This window comes from Alosa pseudoharengus, unplaced genomic scaffold, assembly GCF_046254945.1.
Source record: "Alosa pseudoharengus isolate Yale_2024_CS ecotype anadromous, Long Island Sound unplaced genomic scaffold, YU_APseudo_1.1 YU_APseudo_1.1_scf_21, whole genome shotgun sequence".
In the NCBI taxonomy this organism is placed as follows: Eukaryota; Metazoa; Chordata; class Actinopteri; order Clupeiformes; family Clupeidae; genus Alosa; species Alosa pseudoharengus.
This window is the reverse complement of record NW_027468674.1, coordinates 5,785,608-5,805,443: the sequence shown is the minus strand read 5'-3', so window position 1 is coordinate 5,805,443 and position 19,836 is coordinate 5,785,608. Positions and strand designations below refer to the sequence as shown.

The window sequence follows — 19,836 nt, the reverse complement described above, 5'->3', positions numbered from 1 at the left end:
TTACATTTGGCTGACGCATTTTTAGCCAAAGCGACTAACCACATGGTAAACAGTTAAAGTTTTAGAGCAATTCTCAACAATATTAGGACAATTTAAAAAACATTAGAGTACAGTAAGAATAAGTGCATCAGTGAGTGCTGTTTTTTAACAGTTACGTGTCAGTTTAAGACGGCTGGTGAGTGCTAGGATCAGCAAGACTTGTTGTAAGTGTTTCTATGAGAGGAGATGTTCTCTAAAGAGCTGGGTCTTCAGGAGTTTTTTGAAAATGGAGAGGGATGTCCCTGCCCTTGTAGGAACTGGCAGTGTGTTCCACCAGCGAGGAACAACAGATGAGAAAAGTTTGGATTGGCCTGAGCGTACCGGAGGTAGAGCTAGACGTCGTTCGTCTGAGGAGCGCAGCGGTCTGGAGGTAGCGTATGTCTGTATGAAGGCATTCAAGTAGGTGGGAGCAGAACCGGAGACTACTTTGTAGGCAAGCGTTAGAGCCTTGAATTTGATGCGGGCCGCCATAGGTAGCCAATGTAGCTGGATGAGTAGCGGGGTAACATGTGCCCTCTTGGGTTGGTTGTAGACCAGGCGCGCCGCCGCGTTCTGGATCATCTGAAGTGGTTTCACTGCGCAGGCTGGGAGACCTGTCAGGAGGGCGTTGCAGTAGTCGAGTCGTGAGATGACTATTGCCTGAACCAGAAGTTGGGTGGCATCTTGATTTAAGTAAGTCCTGATTTTCCGTATATTGTAGAGTGCGAAACGGCATGACCGGGCGACTGAGGCAACATGATCTGAGAAGTTTAGTTGGTTGTCGAGAACAACTCCTAGATTTCTTGCAGTCCTGGTAGGTGAAACAGACAGAGAGTCAAATTTGATGTTGATGTCGTGGTGTATGGTAGGTTTAGCTGGGAGGACCAGCAGTTCAGTCTTTGAGAGGTTCAGCTGGAGGTGGTGTGCCTTCATCCATGTAGCTATGTCTGAGAGGCAATCCGAGATCCGTGCTGAAACCGAGGGGTCATCAGGTGGAAAGGACAGATAGAGCTGTGTGTCGTCTGCATAGCAGTGGTATGAGAAGCCATGCGAACGGATAATCTGTCCCAAGGAGGTGGTGTAGATAGCAAAGAGAAGGGGGCCCAGTACTGAGCCCTGGGGGACCCCTGTGGTGAGATGGTGAGGTGCAGATAGCTGACCAAGCCATGATACGTTAAACGAGCGTCCTGTGAGGTAGGATTCAAACCAGGAGAGAGCAGAACCGGAGATTCCCATGTTAGCGAGTATAGAGAGAAGGATGCGGTGATTAACCGTATCAAAGGCAGCCGATAAGTCAAGCAGAATGAGTACTGATGACCGAGCGGTCGCCCTGGCTTCTTTTAAGGCTTTTGTTACAGACAGCAGAGCCGTTTCGGTAGAGTGGCCGCTTTTGAACCCAGACTGATTTGGATCCAGAAGGTTGTTCTGTGAAAGGAAGTCAGAGACCTGTTTGGAGACTGCTCGTTCAATGCCTTTGGATAAGAAAGGCAGGAGTGAGACAGGGCGGTAGTTCTCGACTTGAGCAGGGTTGAGAGAAGCTTTCTTAAGTAACGGTGTTACCCGGGCCATTTTGAACGCTGTTGGAAATGTGCCGGAGGTTAGCGAGGCATTGATCACGTGTGTGATAGCTGGTGCGATGGTCGGGCTGATGGACTGAAGTAGGCTCGTAGGTATAGGGTCCAGCGAGCATGTGGTAGGACGGCTGCATGTCAGGAGTCTAGATACTTCATTCTCGGAGAGAGGCGTGAATGCTGAAAAAGATGATCTAGCAGTCCCTAGAGGTTGTAGGAGTGCGGTATCTGAGTCCGATGCGTTGAGTGGGCATGTAGAGAATTGACTGCTGATTGCCGCCACTTTGTTTGTAAAAAATGAGGCGAGGGTATCTGCAGTAAGGCTGGATGGAGGAGGAGGCATCTGAGGGTTGAGTAGCGATTTGAAGGTTGAAAAAAGTTTTCGAGTGTCTGTAGCACTGTTGATTTTGTCATTGTAGAAAGCCGTCTTAGCAGCAGTGATGCTGGCTGAGAAGGAGGCCAGGAGTGTCTGGTAGTTTTTGAGGTCATCAGTTAGTTTGGATTTGTGCCATTTCCTCTCCGCGGCTCTGAGTCTGGTGCGCTGCGATCGGAGGGTATCATTTAGCCATGGATGAGAGTGTTTGGATCGAGCTGGCCTTGTGGTAAGAGGGCACAGCTCGTCTAGACACGAGCTCAGTGTGGAGCAGAGCGAGTCTGTGGCCTCATTAACCTCCAGAGAGGAGAAGGTGTTGAGTGGAGGTAGACCGGAGGCAACCACAGAGGAAAAGTGCGTTGGAGACAGGTTCCGGATGTTGCGGCGGAACGTGACCATCGGCTGAGGAGCCGGAGGCTGTTCTGTCAGGCTGACGTTGAACTGGATGAAGAAGTGGTCAGAAAGATGGAGAGGCGTCACCGTGAGGGTGTCTGTGCTGCAGTTCCGAGTGAAGATCAAGTCAAGCTCTTTGCCAGCTTTGTGTGTCGGTGGGCTTTGAACCAGTTTGAGGTCAAAGGAGTGGATCAGGGCCAAAAAGTCCGCTGAGCCTGGGGCATCTAAGTGGATGTTGATATCGCCGAGAAGAAGAAGCGGACAGTCATGCTCAGGGATGGAGGACAGCAGAGTGTCAAGTTCATCCAAAAAGTCGCCTAGTTGGCCTGGAGGGCGGTAGATGACCAGCACGTAGAGTTTTGCTGGGGCGATCACTGTGATGGCATGGAATTCGAATGAGACATATTTGTTTGAAGGCAGTAGCGGGGTGAATTTCCATTTGTTGGAGATCAGCAGGCCCGTCCCACCTCCTCGTCCAGATGGACGAGGGGTGTGGGATAGTGTAAGGTTAGTGGAGAGTGCAGCCGGGGTGGCTGTGTTCTCTGGTTTGATCCCAGTCTCAGTGAGAGCAAGGAGTTCCAACGAAAGGTGGTTGGCATAGCCAGCTATGAAGTCCGTTTTGTTGACTGCGGATTGACAGTTCCACAAGGCCATGGAGAAAGAGGTTTCTGTAGGTGAGGACCGTTTAAGTTGCTGTAGGTTAAGGCGATTTCGGCCCCTTTTGGCATGATGCCGTTTTCTGCGATGGCCGGTGATAACAGATATGGTGTAATGGTACATTTTTGCCTTTTTCGGTGAACTTGCACAGGTAAACTTGCTTGTCTTGACCGCGTCCGTCTTAAACGAGTACGGCTGAAACGAGGGCTGACGCTTACGCTGACGCTTCAGCTACAGCCTCTATTGTTATGCTGACAGGAATTGCCTGCAGCTGTCCTCGTGTCTCACTAATGATGAATCAGCGTAGACCGCCCTCTGACGTTCGCACAGCTTAGATTGTTCAAAAGGGTGTTAATTACTGTCAACTGAAAGTCCTCTCGCTCACACCGACCGAAACTCGCAGTTTCAAGTAGCCTCCTCCCTCAGCTGTTTCCAAACGCCCAGAGTCCAATTGTAAACAATTGGAGAGGATTGGCCAGTAGTAGCCTATGTGTTCTTCCTTTCTCTCTCCCAACTCACTGCAGTTGTTGTCTGATTACCTGAGAGGTGCTCCGATATTATAAGGAGCTAGTCACACTACTAATCACTACACAACTACACTAGTCTAACCACTACGCAACTACACTAATCTAAACACTACACAACTACACTAGTCTAACCATTACACAACTACACAACTACTACACACTAGTCTAACCAAATAATGAATAGTGAAAGTAACATGAAAAATGCCCCCCCTCCCTATCTCTACCCTCCTCTCTCTTTCTCTCTCTCCACTCTTCTCTCTCTCATTCTCTCTCTCTCTTTTTCTCTCTCTCCACCCTCCTCTCTCTCTCTCTCCCTCCCACTATCTCCCTCTCTCCCTCTCTCTTTCTCTCCACCCTCCTCTCTCTCATTCTCTCTCTCTCTCTCCCTCTCTCCCTCTCTCTCTCTTTCTCTCTCTCAGGGGTTCCATGTCCAGTCTGGAATCCAGTCACAGTGGCTTCTCCCAGTTCAGCTCCGCCACCACCTCCTCTAGCCAATCACAGTCCAGCTCCACCCTCTCCATGTAGTAGCAGACCAATCAGAAGCCAAGTAGGAGGTGGAGTGACAGCCAGTCAGGACTGGAAGACTGATAGAATCAAATGGACTGTTAAGATAGGCGGCTCATCTTACTCAACATCACTCTGTGGTGACAGATTAATCACACACACACTCTCTCTCTCTCACACACACACACACACACACACACACACTGATGCACACAGAAACACCATTTACTGGTAGTCATTGAACAGCATGGGACAGTCATATATATACTATGGGAGGCAGAAGGGAGATGTGACAATCAGATAAACATGTTATCTAGACATTATAATTTGCAGACAGACAGACAGACAGACAGAGCCAATCTTCTAGATTAACTCCTCAACTCAACTGGCAAAATGTGTTTGTTGTATATTTATATTAAAATTGTATAATATGTTTGTACAGACTGTGGTTTGGTGGCTGTTTCATACATCTTTACACAACACATTGAGTAGCCAGTATGGAATGGACTGGTTCTCCTCAAGGCAAATGTTTAATGAATATTATTATACGGCTCTTCACAATGCAAGTAGAATGCTCCATTGACTTGAATGGGATTTCCGAACGTTCTAGCGGTCATTATTTCTTGGGAAAGGACCTCTGAAAACAAGAATGACCGCTGTCAATGGCAACGGAGTTTGTGCTTGGAACTTCATTCAAAAGTGAAAGCAGACGGTTGATCAGCTGTGTTCTAAAGAATGTTTGATTCAAGTTCAGCGTGTGTTGCGAACTATTTGTTTCTCAGCCAAAGCCACGACGAAACGGTAACAAATAAGTGTAAAGAGACATATCATGGAGTTTATTTTTTCGTTTTGGCAAGTAGCCGTATAATAAGCGGGATAATGTATAGAACGCCGGTCATTTCCAAAACATGCTCTTGGTGAAAAGAAGGATTTGATCCTGGTGAAAAGGCCAGCTTCACAGTCTTTAATTAATATTGTGAGTTTTTGATTGGGATCACGTATGTGTGTGTGTGTGTGTGTTCTGTAAAAGTGAATGTCCCCTGTTTAACTACATATCTGTGTGAAGGCTCCAGTTCAAGTGGTGAGAAGGAATATGTCACTCAAGCTGACGATGCATCGGACAACTTTTTGAGCAGTGTTGCTGGGCAACCACATAACCAGTTCCATTTATTCTGATTGGATGATCATGAAAATTTGCCTATTGATGATGACTCCAAAAAATAAATTGTTGCCTAATATCAATGGGAATGTTGCAGAAAAACAATACGCAGGAACACTTTCCAGCAACACTGCTAAAATTCCCTATCCAGATTTAGAGGAAGTCAATTAAAGTAACACAATGTGGGAATTTGTCTTTTTCATAAATTTTTTATAAAGTTAAAGATCTCCCCTCATCTGTCGAAGTGCAGGATTGGTAATTTATAAGATAAAGATTTAAGAAAAAATCTGCACACTCCAGTCTGTGCAAAAAAAGTTTTTTACTCAAAATCTGCACAAGCTTTCAGTTGGCAGACCTTTAAGCAGAGTAAATCATCAATTTTCAACAATTTTCATATTTTTTTTCTAAATCCGACAAAGGGGTCATGGTCCTACTACCTGTGACGTTACACAGTGCAACATTCTGGGCACCCGCAGCTCGGCAATGTCAGAGACTCAATTCTCCTTATTTCGGTCAGTGTGGCATGCAGATGGTTTTGAAGCCCATATCTTAAAGGTGCAGTCAGGGACTGCGCAGGAAGTCGCGTTTGTTTGTGTTTATGTTTTTATTTTGTATTAGCTTTTGTGGGGAAAAAAACATACATTATATTTGAACCAAGGACCGTACGAAACATAACAGAGATGTAGCTCCATCGCATGGATCAAAAGAGTATATATACTATAGCTACTATACTTATACGTAGCTCACCCCTACTTTCAGCATTCCCTGAGAAATTCCACGCAGAGTTTCGTGTCTGTTTAGGGGACAGGCTGCCCCCACTTTGTTTCCAGATTTCAGGGCCTGGGTTGCCTAGAGAGACCAGTTTTTTTTACAGTGTAAGCTACTCATGGAATGGCCAGCTAGCGGTCGTGAGGACATGATTGCTGAATGTGACAAAACATTTTATGGGTTTAAAAAACTGTAATATCTGTACCTTTAAAGTAAAATAACTACATCATGCACACCATAAATCTGTACCTTTAAAGTAAAATAACTACATCATGCACACCATAAATCTGTACCTTTAAAGTAAAATAACTACATCATGCACACCATAAATACAAAACAGCACCCAGTAACATGCACACTAAAAATAGAACACACCGCCCAAACCTTCCATGGCACTGAGCCAAAACACAAATCACCTCAAACAATGCATCCATTATTAGTTTCCTCCTGTAAGCAAATAAATAGTGTCACATACAGTACCATGGGAACATCATTACAGCTGGGGGGGGGGGGGGGGGGGGCTTCATTTACTTGAAGGTGTGCACATTTACTGTAAGGAGCAGGTCAACTTCCTTAAAACATCTCCAGGTTAAACATAACACATCAATTACTTAGTGGACATACCTATTAGTCATCCATACCTGGCTGTAATCCAGCTTCTTTGCATTGTTAGGTGTGTAGTGCAGTAATGCGGTATAACCTGCATTTCATAACCCGGATTTCAAGGAACAGGACTCCAACCCTTAAATATAAACAATGTGAATTTAATCTTGCCCTAATTTGAACGATGGGCAAAGTGAAACGTCTTAAGTGTCAAACTAAACCTAATAATAACAATGCTATGTAATAACAACAGTATTTAATAACAATGTAAACTAAACCTAATAATAACAATGCTATTTAATAACACAGTAAAGTCAGTTTTCTCATGAATGCTTTGTGTTTAATTCAGTTGATGGCCCTTTGCTATTCCCCAAGTCTTATGAATTAATCTGGTTCTCTTAATACAGTCAATGACTGTCAAACTGGTTTGTCTAGGATTTATAACCTACCAGCAGAATGATTTTGGTTTTGGTAACATTTTTTCGTTTTTTGTTTGTTTTCATTCTTTTGTCAAGACCTCCTATGTTCTGATTCTCTACAATTTGTCAAAGTGAGTATAGTTTAATTTGTGGTTAGATTGTCCCAATCACTGGCTATGTTCCAGTAAATCAACCTTAGAGGGAAATATAACAACCACTTTCCCGAAACTTCAGAAAAACCAGCTCTGCTTGACAGGAAAACGTCTCCAGCCATCCCTATGAAAGGCAGGGGAAGCAGAAAGTGCTAACGTGTGAGCACACTGAGGCTGAAGGGAAGCTACGCTCAATATCACCAAGATATAGACACCCTTCACCACACCACTGGGTAAGTGTCCCTGCACTAGTCATTTTCCCTCTTGTGTTTAATTAATAGTGCCATAATAATAATAATAATAATAATACAATAATTTCAGTATTAAAAACATTACGATGAGAAATATAATAATGATAATAATAATAATTTAAATAATTTCTGTGTTTTCCAATTCAATGTTTCTTATTTTTATTATTTTATGTATGTACTTTCCATTACCAATTAACATAGTTTAAGGTTGCATTAAAGAACCCATTCAGTCAGTTATCTAGTTCTTAGTCTTCATTTTAAAACCTTAATAGTCAAACTAACTCAAATAATTATTTAACATTTATAACTTAATCCTTTAATAACGTTCATGTTAATTTTTCTAACTCAAAGATAAATTACATAGTATTACCAAGATTTTCATGGTCCTACCATGATCATTGGAGCAATTAAACTGTTTTCGTTTTATGTACGGAGAATGCTGGTTGGACTAAAATACCAATATCATTTTGGAAATGTATTGTCTTTCCATTGTGCTGTACTTTATTCCCACCATGAGTGTGTGTGTGTCACACTCGAAAATCAACAGTCAACAAAATATTTAGCCCATAGACTTTATAAATGTTTTAAAGTAATCTATTTCTAGAAATCCATTTCCTGAGTTCATTCCACCTGTCCAGGTTAACAGTGTTGTGTGATGATGCAATTTCCTGTCCCAGGGTGTCATTTCCTGTGCCTGCCGTGTCCTCATGGCTCCCCCGTCGTGCCTCCTGCAGCTGCTGCTGTTGGCATCTCCCCTGGCACTGGTTCACGCCTGCCGCACAGGCACTCACGCCGAGTGCCAGCGTGCCCCCTTCGTGCCCGGCCACAACCTGGTGGGCGAGGGCTTCGACGTGGTGAAGCTCCAGCGCAAAGGGGCGTACGTAGTGGACATGCAGACGTACCACACCCCCACCAACACCTGCAGCCTGTGCGCCAACCCGCTGATGGGCAACCAGCTGCAGAAGCTGCCCGTGTCCGTGCTGGACTGGCGCGCCTACAGCAGCTGCAGCCACAGGCTCCAGAGCACCACATTCAGCTCCGTCAGCTCACTGCTGCACAGCTCCTCCTCCTCCATCCAAAACGACTGGACTGTGGCCCTGGACCTGTCCAAGTACAAAGGAAACCTGCAGCTGTCGGGGAGCGACTCCGCCGACTACGCCTTCGCCTCGTCCAGACTGAGAGTGGACAAAAGCGTCTTCAGCTGCCATCAGCTCTCCTGTTCCCATTACAGGTCGGTATCCCAAACCTGCTAATCTCATATCACATACTGTATGTATCCCCAACCAGCTAATCTCATATTACATTACAAAGAAGTATCTCCAACCTCCCATATTCATATTCACCCACATGTCTTAGCCTTTTCCTAATGACCTTGACCTTAACCAGTAGGAAACGGCTGAAGTGCCCTTGAGCAAAGCACCTAACCCCTCACTGCTCCCCGAGCGCTGCTGTTGTAGCATTAGGGATTAGTGTGTGCTTCACCTCACTGTGTGTTCACTGTGTGCTGAGTGTGTTTCACTAATTCACGGATTGGGATAAATGCAGAGACCAAATTTCCCTCACGGGATCAAAAGAGTATATACTTATACTTACTTAGTTACAGTGCACTGTAGCTCTGCGTGGCGTAGATCTTACTTAGGACATGTGTGCTTTATATTTTTAGTCTTTGTAACTTTTATACTTTTTAAACTATTAATTAAAAACTATTAACAATGTCGCCATAGACTTACCATTGGCCATTATGACATCAGAATATGGCCATTAAGCAATTCGTATCCTGTGCCAGGTGGCCAGGCCACATGTAGCAACTGCAGTCAGTTTCTCAGGCTTTAAGCATACAATCTCATTCTCTTAAGACTACAGATCCTGTTCCACTGCCCACAACTGTTTCAAAATAAAAGTCCTCACTACAATAATTCCCTTTTAAATAATTTAACCATTTAAACCAGTGGTTCTTAACTGGTCTGGCTTTGGGACCCACAATTTCCCATGTTCATGAAGTCGCGACCCATATATATATTCTATAGCGTTCAAGACAACAGATTTGGTGAGCTACATGCTAAGACAGGCGAAGTGCCTGTAGGCCTATTTGTTTGGAACATGCTGTTTGGCATTACATTTGTGAAGTCTCCAACTCCTGATGTCACCTTAAAGTACTTGACAGGTCTGTCTTTGACAGGTGTACTTTATTATGAGGCATTTTCACTCATGTTCCAGCAATTGTGCATCGCACACTGTGGATTCTGCACCATTTAGTCTCAATTTAAGTCTATTTGAAATGGGCGATTTCTTCTCTTTTTTTTTAACCACAAGCTCCGTGACCCACCCAGAATGGTTCCGCGACCCACTTTTGGGTCCCGACCCACCAGTTAAGAACCACTGATTTAAACTATTTAACTGTTCAGCCATTCCAACTGTCAGTTGTAATCAACTATGACTCCCACCAACTGTATCCTCTGCCTACAACTGTTTCAAAATAAAAGTCTTCAACAGCTAGTTAACATTGCTAGCATAATTAACATAGTTAGCATTACTACTAGAAAACATTAGCTAAGTTAGCTAAGTAACATAGTTAGCATTGTTAACATAACAGCTAGAAAACATTGACTGTCTCAACTGGCGTACTTTTGTGAGTACACTTCTGTGCAGCACCCTATGTGTTCTGTGTGCTGACTGGCGTAGTGCGCAAATTTTTACAGAATAGTGTCGTCTCATATCAAACACTAACCCCAAGATGGCGTCCGTTAAGGGCGAAAAAGTGTCCAGCGTTCCACACTCAGCTTTTTAACCGTTATGAGTGCACCATCCAGGGACTTGCAGCGGCCTTTGTGACGTTGGAATTTTCAGTGTGAACACCCTCACGCACTCAAATTAGGTATTGTAAGTGCAGAAGTATGCAATTTGAGACAGTCTCTAGCTAAGTTAACATGGTTAACATAGTTAACGTTGTTAGCATACCTGCTAGCAAACATTAGCTAAGTTAGCTAAATAATACAATAAGTACAGGTAGCTAGTTAACATTGTTAGTTTTGTTAGCATAACTGCTTTAGCTAAGTAACACTGTTAGCACAGTTAGCTTGTTTACATTGTTAGCATAGTTAGCTTTCTTTGTACAGAAATTATTGGTGGCGGTTAGTGAGGTCTCCCTTTCCATGTGAAGCGCTTTGAGTGTTGAGAAAAGAGCTATATAAATGTAACGTGTAAGTTAGCTTTTATAACACTGTCATCATCTATGACTCCCGTCAACTGTTTCCTCTGCCCACAACTGTTTCAAAATAAAAGTCGTCACTACAATAATTGACTATTACGTAATTTAACCATTTAAACTACTCAACTGTTCAGCCATTCCAACTATAACTATATTAAACCACCACCTACCTAGCAACCAACATAGCAAGCATTGAAATAAAGCATCTACCTCAGTTTTCATAGCAACAATCATGATTACCTTAGGAACCATCATAGAAACAGCTTTATCATTGCAACAACCATGTCTACCTAAGCAAAACCTTTGTAACTATCTCTACATTATCTGTTTTAACACTTTATTTTACATTATACGTTTTGCATTTTCATGCACTGGTAATTTCTTGCAATTTTCTTGGTTGGAAAAAAACAATGGAATGGTTCTGAAATTCGCACCTGCTTTATTAGAATGTTCTGCCCATTCTTCTCCTTCTGTTTGTTTGTTTGTTTGTTTGTTTGTCTAGTTACCGTGTGCGCAGTGCCCCGCCACTCAGCCCTGACTTTCATCGGGCGTTAGCAAGCCTCCCCCGTTCCTACTCCTCCAGCTCCGCAGAACAGTACCGGCGCATCATCAGCGTCTTCGGCACCCACTACATTCAGCGCGTGCATCTGGGCGGCCGCTTCAAGCGCGTCACCTCCATCCGCACCTGTCTCATCACCCTCAACAGCATGTCCAGCAGCCAGGTGAAGAACTGCCTGAGCGCTGGCCTGTCCGTGGGTCTGGGCCTCTTCAAAGGCTCGTCGTCCAGCTGCTCCAAGATCATCAACAACCAGGACAGCGCCGCGGGGTACAGCGCGGGCTTCCTCGACCACCGCAGCGACGTCTCCGGGGGCAACGGGTGGCTGGGGCAGTTCTCCATGACCCGGAACGACTCCGCAGGGTTCCACAGCTGGCTCCAGAGCCTGAAGAGGAACCCGGACATCGTCTCCTACTCCCTCCTGCCTCTGCACGAGCTCGTCACCGACGCCGTCGTCCGACAGAACCTCCGGAACGAGATCCGCAAGTACGTTCTGGCCCACGCGCTGAGGAAGACGTCGCCGCCGACGTGCAGCGCTCGGCCCAACGTCTCCCCGAACTGCTGTCCGCTGCGGATCGCCCGCGGCCGCCTGGTGGTGACGGCGCTGCGAGCACGTCGCCTGAAGGGGGATCGGTGGGGGAAGACCGAGGCCTACGTCAAGCTGTGGTACGGCAGCAGCTACCGGCGCTCCCGCATGATCCGCTCCAACTACCCGACCTGGAACCAGATCTTCGACTTCGGCCACGTGGACACCACGCAGCTGCTCCGGCTGGAGGTGTGGGACGAGGACTGGGGTCGGGACGACCGGCTGGGGCGCTGCAACGTCCACCTGCAGCAGGGGACGCACTACCGCAGCTGTGGGGTGAAGCGTGGCCCGTTCTACTTCAAGTTCACCCTCACCTGTGACCCGCACCTGACGGGATCCAGGTGTGAGGTCTACTCGCCCCAGCCATAAACAGGATGTGTGTGTGTGTGTGTGTGTCTATCGCCTCAGCCTTAAACAGGGTGTGTGTGTCGGCCCAGCCTTAAACAGGGCGTGTGTGTATAGCCCCAGCCTGTGTGTGTGTGCATGTCTGTCAGGGGTGGCTCAAGGGTTACTCAGGTAATAATTAACTAATAGCTAATTGTTGCTTAAAGGAAACACTTAACTTATTACATAATTAGGTTCATCATGTTTGATTGAGTTATTGGGGTTGTCATGGTGATTAATCACTTAATTAGGTTTACGGTTCATTAAATGGTGGCTGTAGGGATTGTAGGTAAAGTTTTAGGCATAGAGTTTAAGGTATGATCTATACGGTTCAAGTCTGTCATTTGTCAAATAAATTGCTATTTGATTGATATTCTGATAGTCTCCTCTCTTTCAGTCCTGTCATATCTCCTCTTATGATGGCTCAATGGGCACTTTCATTTATCCGTTCTACTTCAAGTTCACCCTCACCTGTGACCCGCACCTGACGGGATCCAGGTGTGAGGTCTACTCGCCCCAGCCATAAACAGGATGTGTGTGTCGGCCCAGCCTTAAACAGGGCGTGTGTGTATAGCCCCAGCCTGTGTGTGTGTGCATGTCTGTCAGGGGTGGCTCAAGGGTTACTCAGGTAATAATTAACTAATAGCTAATTGTTGCTTAAAGGAAACACTTAACTTATTAGATAATTAGGTTCATCATGTTTGATTGAGTTATTGGGGTTGTCATGGTGATTAATCACTTAATTAGGTTTACGGTTCATTAAATGGTGGCTGTAGGGATTGTAGGTAAAGTTTTAGGCATAGAGTTTAAGGTATGATCTATACGGTTCAAGTCTGTCATTTGTCAAATAAATTGCTATTTGATTGATATTCTGATAGTCTCCTCTCTTTCAGTCCTGTCATATCTCCTCTTATGATGGCTCAATGGGCACTTTCATTTATCAGGATTACTGTTCATTATTACACACAGGGGCGGTTTCTCATATGGGCAGTATACACGGGTTTCCCGTTTACCAACAAAACTAGAAGCACGCGCAGCCATGGGACAGAAGATGCTTAGTGGCCGTCCACAACGTTATAAACTTAACCTAAATAGTCGGCTGCTGTAAGCTACAATCGGATTTTTTTGTATACCCCTGTTGTCTCAATGATAATAACATCTCATTTCCAGACATGTGGACTCGAGTCACATGACTTGGACTCGAGTCAGACTCAAGTTATGATTTTAATGACTTCAGACTTGACTTGATAAAATTCGGCATGACTTGCGACTCGACTTGGACTTGAATACTATTCACTCGAGACTTGACTTGGACTTTGCCTCTTTGACTTGTGATGACTTGACATGTCTCGAATCAAAAACTAAATGTCCTGATCGTGGACCAGTCACCACAGAGACGCTTTCCCTCAGCCACTAAAAAAAAAAAAAATAGCGGAGACAAGCGGCCAGAGCACAGTTCAGTGCTGCCGCTACCCACACACGCGTTACACACTGTGTGTAGGGCACCAAGAGACAGAGGAAGGACCAACATTTAGCCAATCACTAGTAGCTTTACTGCAAACTGAATGTTTAAGATGATCTTTTCAAGTCCTCTCCATTAAGATCCAACTTATGAACTTATGCTAGCCTACTGCATTGAATTGAGAACGCATCTAAGCACGCACGAGAGGGAGAGAAAACGAGTAGGTTCCAGCTGGCTTGTCATTGTTGATGATAATTGATATCTTCTTTTAAATATAAGAAACGTATAAAAGGAAATCGTGAAGGCAACAAATATGAGATTAGAGGAGATTGCAAATGTATCCGGTTCTCACTAGCCTACTGTTATAAACTATGAGATCCAGGCAAAGTCCTTTTAGGCAAGTCCCTCCACTCGGCGGCCATTTGACAACACTTTTTGGGCACTCGTAGGGCATCCATTTCGGCAGAAATGCGCGTGCGCAAGGCTTCACAACACCAATCTTGCTCCAACGGCGAGATCACAACACATGATTGGCACAATGTCTTCACAACACACCATATGATTGGCTCAATGTATTCACATCACACCACATGATTGGCTCAATGTATTCACATGTCGACGTTTTGCCGAGGAAGGGGTGGAATATGTGTAGACAACAGCCATATTGGCGTGACAAACTAGCCCCATGCATTTCTATGGAGTATTTTTTGAGTGCTGTGTCTCCTCATTAGAAAGTCTCTGATCCAGGTCACTATGACATACTAGCTGCACTCACTGTGATTTGGAAAGTGGACAAAAATATGAAGAGTTGTCTTTGCCTTTGTGTAATGGAACTGGTGAGTCTTGAAGTATTCTATATTTTTTTTACATGAAGCACATATGCCGATTGAAACGCATTCCACTCAGCTACTGTAGCTACTGTAGGGGTCTACCAGGCTCATCATTCACTTTTAATTGCAAACAGAAAATGTCAAGCAAGCATCATGTCATACATGCTTCTCTTTCCAAAGGAATGAAAGCTGTTTGTGCCAACTTTATATTATGCTCATCATTGTTAATATTGTGCTATACATGTGGCACAAACAATGTTTGAGTTTGTGGACTAGCCATATGGCTATACTGTATTTGAATGGAGCTGGTAAAAAAAGATCATTATGAGAATGTGTAGACAGTGGCACACAATGGGCTTAAAGTGACAGTGCACCATTTACAAATGAGATAAACAGCATTAAATGTGTAGTATTTCTTAAGAAATGAATACTTTAAAACATAATTACTGTCATTATTATCTTTTAAATAATATAAAAGTGTTGACCTTGACTTCCCTTATGAGTCGCTTCTGGCAGACAGCCTAATAAATTGTTTGCAGGCAAATCTGTGGCATAGCGCAGTGAAATGCCGTCAGTCAAATTATTACTCATCCTTACAGTGGGCTCCGCAATTTGGAAAAACAATATATATATTTGCAGCTGTGCTGAGTGTCATGTAGCTATCCGTTTTGTACAGATTACTCAGGTCTGCACATGTGTATATTTATGATGAATACGAGGGAGACTCAGATGCGGAGAATACTTTTTATAGGCAAAGGGCAAATCCAGTAGCAAAATCCAGTAACACAATCCAGGTCATACACAGTTTCACAGGTAAAGGGCGAACAATCCAATTTACACAAGTCCAAGAGTCGGGGTCAGAAGGTACAGTCCAGGTCATACACGGTTTCACAGGTAAGGCAAATAATCCAAAATCGCAGGTCCAAGAATCGTTGTCGGGGTACGGAACAAAGTCAAAGAACAATAAAGTCATAAATCTCGCAATACTGCTAATATCACACGGCTTAGTAAGTTACAAGAGAAACAATACCTCACGCTGAGGCAAGGGAGACAGAGTCATTTTAAAGCCAGTGGCTAATTAGTTGATCGACTGCAGGTGGTTAGAACTCCGGCGAAGCGGAGCAGGACTGGAGTGGGCGTGGTCGACGCAGCCGACGGGACAGAGAGGGCTGCGCAGGCTGAACCGGCGTTACAGTACCCCCCCCTTCACGGGAGGCTCCCGACGACCTCGAAGTCGACGGCCTTCCCCGGCGACGAGGTGCAGGGCGGTCCGGACGGCTCCGGTGGAATGCTGCCATCATGTTCGGGTCCAGAATATCCCGAGCGTCGGCCCAGGACTGCTCCTCCGGGCCGCACCCCTCCCAATCCACCAGATACTGCAGACGACCACCACGTCTCCTGGAGTCGAGGAGGGCACGAACGGAGTAGGCCGGTTCACCACCCACATCCAGGGGCGCGGGGCAACTCTGCGCAGTGGTGGGCGGGTACATCGGGCTGTAACAGACAGGCTTAAGCAGAGAAACATGGAAAGTGGGCGATATCCGAAATCTGGGTGGGAGCAGGAGTCGATAAGCAACAGGGTTAATCTTCTTCAAAATCCTGAAAGGCCCAATATAACGAGGACTTAGCTTAGTACACGGCAGTCTCTGCCTGATGTCCCGCGTGGACAGCCACACTCGCTGTCCAGGTTTGAAGTCTGCGTTAGAACGGCGGCGCCGGTCAGCGAAGCGCTTCTGAGTGCGCACCGCTCGCTGAAGCTGTACGTGCGCCGTCCGCCACACCTCCCCACTCCTTCTGAACCAGTCATCCACCGCAGGCACATCTGAGGAAGACAATTCCCAAGGGAACAAGGGCGGCTGATACCCTAAAACACATTGAAAGGGCGTTAATTTCAGTGACGAGTGAAACAAGGAATTCTGCGCATATTCCGCCCAGCCCAGATAACGGCTCCAGTCTGTCTGGTTATGGCTGCAGTACTGCCTCAGATAGCGCCCAATCTCCTGATTAAGCCTCTCCGTCTGTCCGTTCGACTGCGGGTGATAACCCGACGAGAGACTGACAGTCACTTGCAGCCGCTGACAAAACGCCTTCCAGACCCGAGATATAAACTGTGGGCCGCGGTCTGACACAATGTCTTCGGGGATTCCATAGAACCGAAACACCTCCTTGAATAAGGCCTCTGCCATCTCCATAGCACTGGGGAGACCAGAAAAGGGAATCAAACGGCACATCTTAGAAAAACGATCCACCACCACCAAAATTGTGTTGAACCCATTAGACATTGGTAGATCAGTGATAAAATCAATACTGAGGTGCGACCAGGGACGGTCCGGCACCGGTAGCGGTTGCAACTCTCCAGAGGGCAGACCTCGTGGGGTCTTCGACTGTGCGCATACCGGACAGCTCAGCACATAATCTCTAACATCGTCGGTCAGGGATGGCCACCAGAATTTCCGCGTCAGAAGTTCGGTAGTACGAGTAATACCTGGGTGTCCAGAGCTGAGGGACGTGTGGACCCATTGCATAAGCTGTGAGCGCACTGATGTCGGTACATACATCCTTTGTGCAGGTGTTTCGGGTGGAGCACCCTCCTCACGCAGCGCCTCCAAGATAGCGTTCTCGATCTCCCAGCGGACAGGGGCTACTATGCAGGCCGGATTCAGGATAGGCTCGTCGACTGGGGGGGCGTCCTGAGAACAAAATCTTCGAGACAGAGCATCAGCTTTGCAATTCTTAGACCCAGGACGATATGTAACAACAAAATTAAAACGAGTGAAGTATAAGGCCCACCTGGCTTGTCGTGCGTTCATTCTCCTGGCGCCTTTGATGTACTCCAGGTTGCGATGGTCCGTGAGCACCACGAACGGGTGCCTCGCTCCCTCTAACCAGTGCCTCCATTCTTCCAAGGCCAGCTTTACTGCAAGGAGTTCTCTGTTACCCACATCGTAATTTCGTTCGGCTGGTGAGAGTTTGTAGGAATAATACGCGCAGGGATACATCTTAGCCGGGTCTCCATGCCTCTGGGAAAGAATCGCGCCAACACCCATGTTGGATGCATCCACCTCCACCACGAAAGGCAGTGCGGGGTCGGGTTGCTTCAGGACAGGAGCGGAGCAGAAAAGCTTCTTCAGCTTGTCAAAAGCCTCTTGCGCCTGGTCATTCCACTTAAGAAGCTTCTGGCCCTTTCGAATCAAGGCGGTGAGGGGTGCCGCTACTGCACTGAAATTGCGAATGAAGCGTCTGTAGAAGTTCGCAAATCCCAGGAACCGCTGTAGCTCCTTCACAGTGTGTAAGACCGGCCATTCCAGAACTGCCTTCACCTTGTGGTCATCCATGCAAACTCCCTCTGGTCCCAGAACATATCCCAGGAATGAAATCGTTGGCCGGCTGAACTCGCACTTCTCTGCTTTGACAAACAGCTGGTGCTCCCGGAGACGTTGCAACACCTGGCGGACATGGGCCACATGCTGGACTGGATCTGAAGAGTATATCAGAAGATCGTCAATAAAAACAATTAAAAATTTGTTAATCATGTCTCGGAAAATCTCATTCATAAAGGACTGAAAAACGGAGGGGGCGTTAGTTAATCCATATGGCATAACGAGGTATTCGTAATGTCCTCTAGTGGTGACAAACGCAGTCTTCCACTCGTCGCCCTCCCTAATTCTAACCAGGTTATAGGCGCTGCGGAGATCAAGTTTCGTATACATGATAGCTTCGCGCATCTGCTCCAGCGCAGCGGGGATCAAAGGGAGCGGATAACTGAACTTGACTGTGCTTGTATTCAAACTGCGATAGTCTATGCAAGGTCTCAGACCTCCGTCCCTCTTCTTCACAAAAAAGAACCCTGAAGCAGCGGGTGAAGTAGACGGACGAACAAATCCCTGATTCAGCGCTTCGTCGATGTAACTCTCCATTGCCTCCGTCTCGGGAATAGATAACGGGTACACACGGCCCTTAGGCAGAGGCGCACCAGACAACAAATTTATAGCACAGTCCCATTGACGATGTGGAGGAAGGTTGGTAGCTTTAGACTTAGAGAAGACGTCAGAAAAGTCGTGATAGGCAGGAGGTATACTCGCCTCGGGGACATGGGGACTCTCGATAGAGGTGGATCGGCAGGGAATAGATAGACAGGATTGGAAACATTGAGTGTTCCAGGAGACAATGTCTCCCTCTCTCCATGAAATGACTGGGTCATGCTGCTGCAGCCAAGGGTAGCCCAGAACAAGGGGATCACGAGGGGAATTAATAACTAGGAGTTGCAGTCTCTCGCGGTGCAGCGCTCCTACATCTAATGATATAAACTCAGTCTGGTGGGTAACCAGACCACTGCCCATAGGCCTACCATCTAAGGTATGAACAGTGAGAGGAGGAGTAATTTTTTGTAGCGTGACCCCCATCTCAGTTGCCAGTTGAGCATCAATAAAATTTCCTGCAGCTCCAGAATCAATCAGGGCTGAAAGAGACATAATGGTGCCATTAGTTTCCAACTTTACAGGGACTGTGAGCTGTTTGTGGGATACATTGTATAACACCGTAAGTCTCACCTCAGCTCCTCTCTCTCTGACTACATCCTGCACGGGTCGGACGGGGCACTGGAGTCTGAGGTGTCCCGGATCTCCACAGTAGAGACAGAGGCGGAGCCGGAGCCTCCTCTGCTTCTCCTCTCGGGTCAGGGGAACGCGACCGAGCTGCATTGGTTCTGGTTCTGAGGACTGATCAGGCTCTGAAACAGGATAGGCGGGCGTTCTCCGAGGGGGCAGTTCCCGCGGGCTTCGTTCTCGCAACAGGTTATCAACGGATATTGACATTCGTATATAATGATCCAAACTTCGTACATCAGCTCTACAAGCCAGCTCCGCCTGGAGGTCACGGTTTAAACCCCTACGATAAAGGGTCAGGAGTGCAGAATCATTCCATCCACTCCCTACCGCAAGGGTACGGAATTGCAAAGCGTAGTCCGCTGCCGAACGTCTCCCCTGGCGAATCTCACACAGCAAATTTCCCACATCCCTCCCATAGGCAGGGTGGTCAAAAACTTCTTTGAACTGTGCGTGAAACTGGGGTTCTGAGTTTAAGATAGGGCTAGGCTGGTGCCATAATGCAGTGGCCCATTCTAATGCCCGGCCAGATAACAAGGAAATAACGAAATGTATTTTGGCCTCTTCAGTAGGATATTTATCCTGATGATGGGTCAAGAACAGTGAACACTGCATAAGAAATCCCTTACATTTGTCGGGGTTACCGTCATACCTCTCAGGGAGAGCAATCGTCGCAGGGAGAGATGGTACGCTGGGTGTCCGGGAAGGACCCGGAGGGTTGGTTGGCTGTAGGCCTCCACGCATCATATTCACAAGCTCTTGGATGGTATCGTCTTGTAGATTCGAAGAGACTTGGGCCTCCGCTGAGTCG

At 46.4% G+C, this 19,836-nt stretch overlaps 2 protein-coding genes across 2 annotated transcripts; one reads left to right on the top strand and one right to left on the bottom strand.

The window, feature by feature from the left end:
• Positions 1-213: 213 nt before the first annotated feature.
• On the bottom strand, positions 214-3,543 carry LOC143138640 (uncharacterized). Its single transcript, XM_076299065.1, has one exon. It carries the CDS (start codon positions 3,133-3,135, stop codon positions 214-216), a length of 2,922 nt encoding a protein of 973 aa, XP_076155180.1. The 5' UTR covers positions 3,136-3,543.
• A 4,609-nt stretch (positions 3,544-8,152) lies between these two features.
• LOC143137507 (perforin-1-like) lies at positions 8,153-12,126 on the top strand. Its single transcript, XM_076297757.1, has 2 exons — positions 8,153-8,626; positions 11,106-12,126. Exons 1-2 carry the CDS (start codon positions 8,286-8,288, stop codon positions 12,112-12,114), a joined length of 1,350 nt encoding a protein of 449 aa, XP_076153872.1. The 5' UTR covers positions 8,153-8,285; the 3' UTR covers positions 12,115-12,126.
• Positions 12,127-19,836: the final 7,710 nt, after the last annotated feature.

Coding starts and splice junctions, on each gene's coding strand:
- LOC143138640 (XM_076299065.1), bottom strand. CDS start 3,135: ATGTACCATTACACCATATCTGTTATCACCGGCCATCGCAGAAAACGG.
- LOC143137507 (XM_076297757.1), top strand. CDS start 8,286: ATGCAGACGTACCACACCCCCACCAACACCTGCAGCCTGTGCGCCAAC. Junction 8,627..11,105: donor CTCTCCTGTTCCCATTACAG/GTCGGTATCCCA, acceptor TTGTTTGTCTAG/TTACCGTGTGCGCAGTGCCC.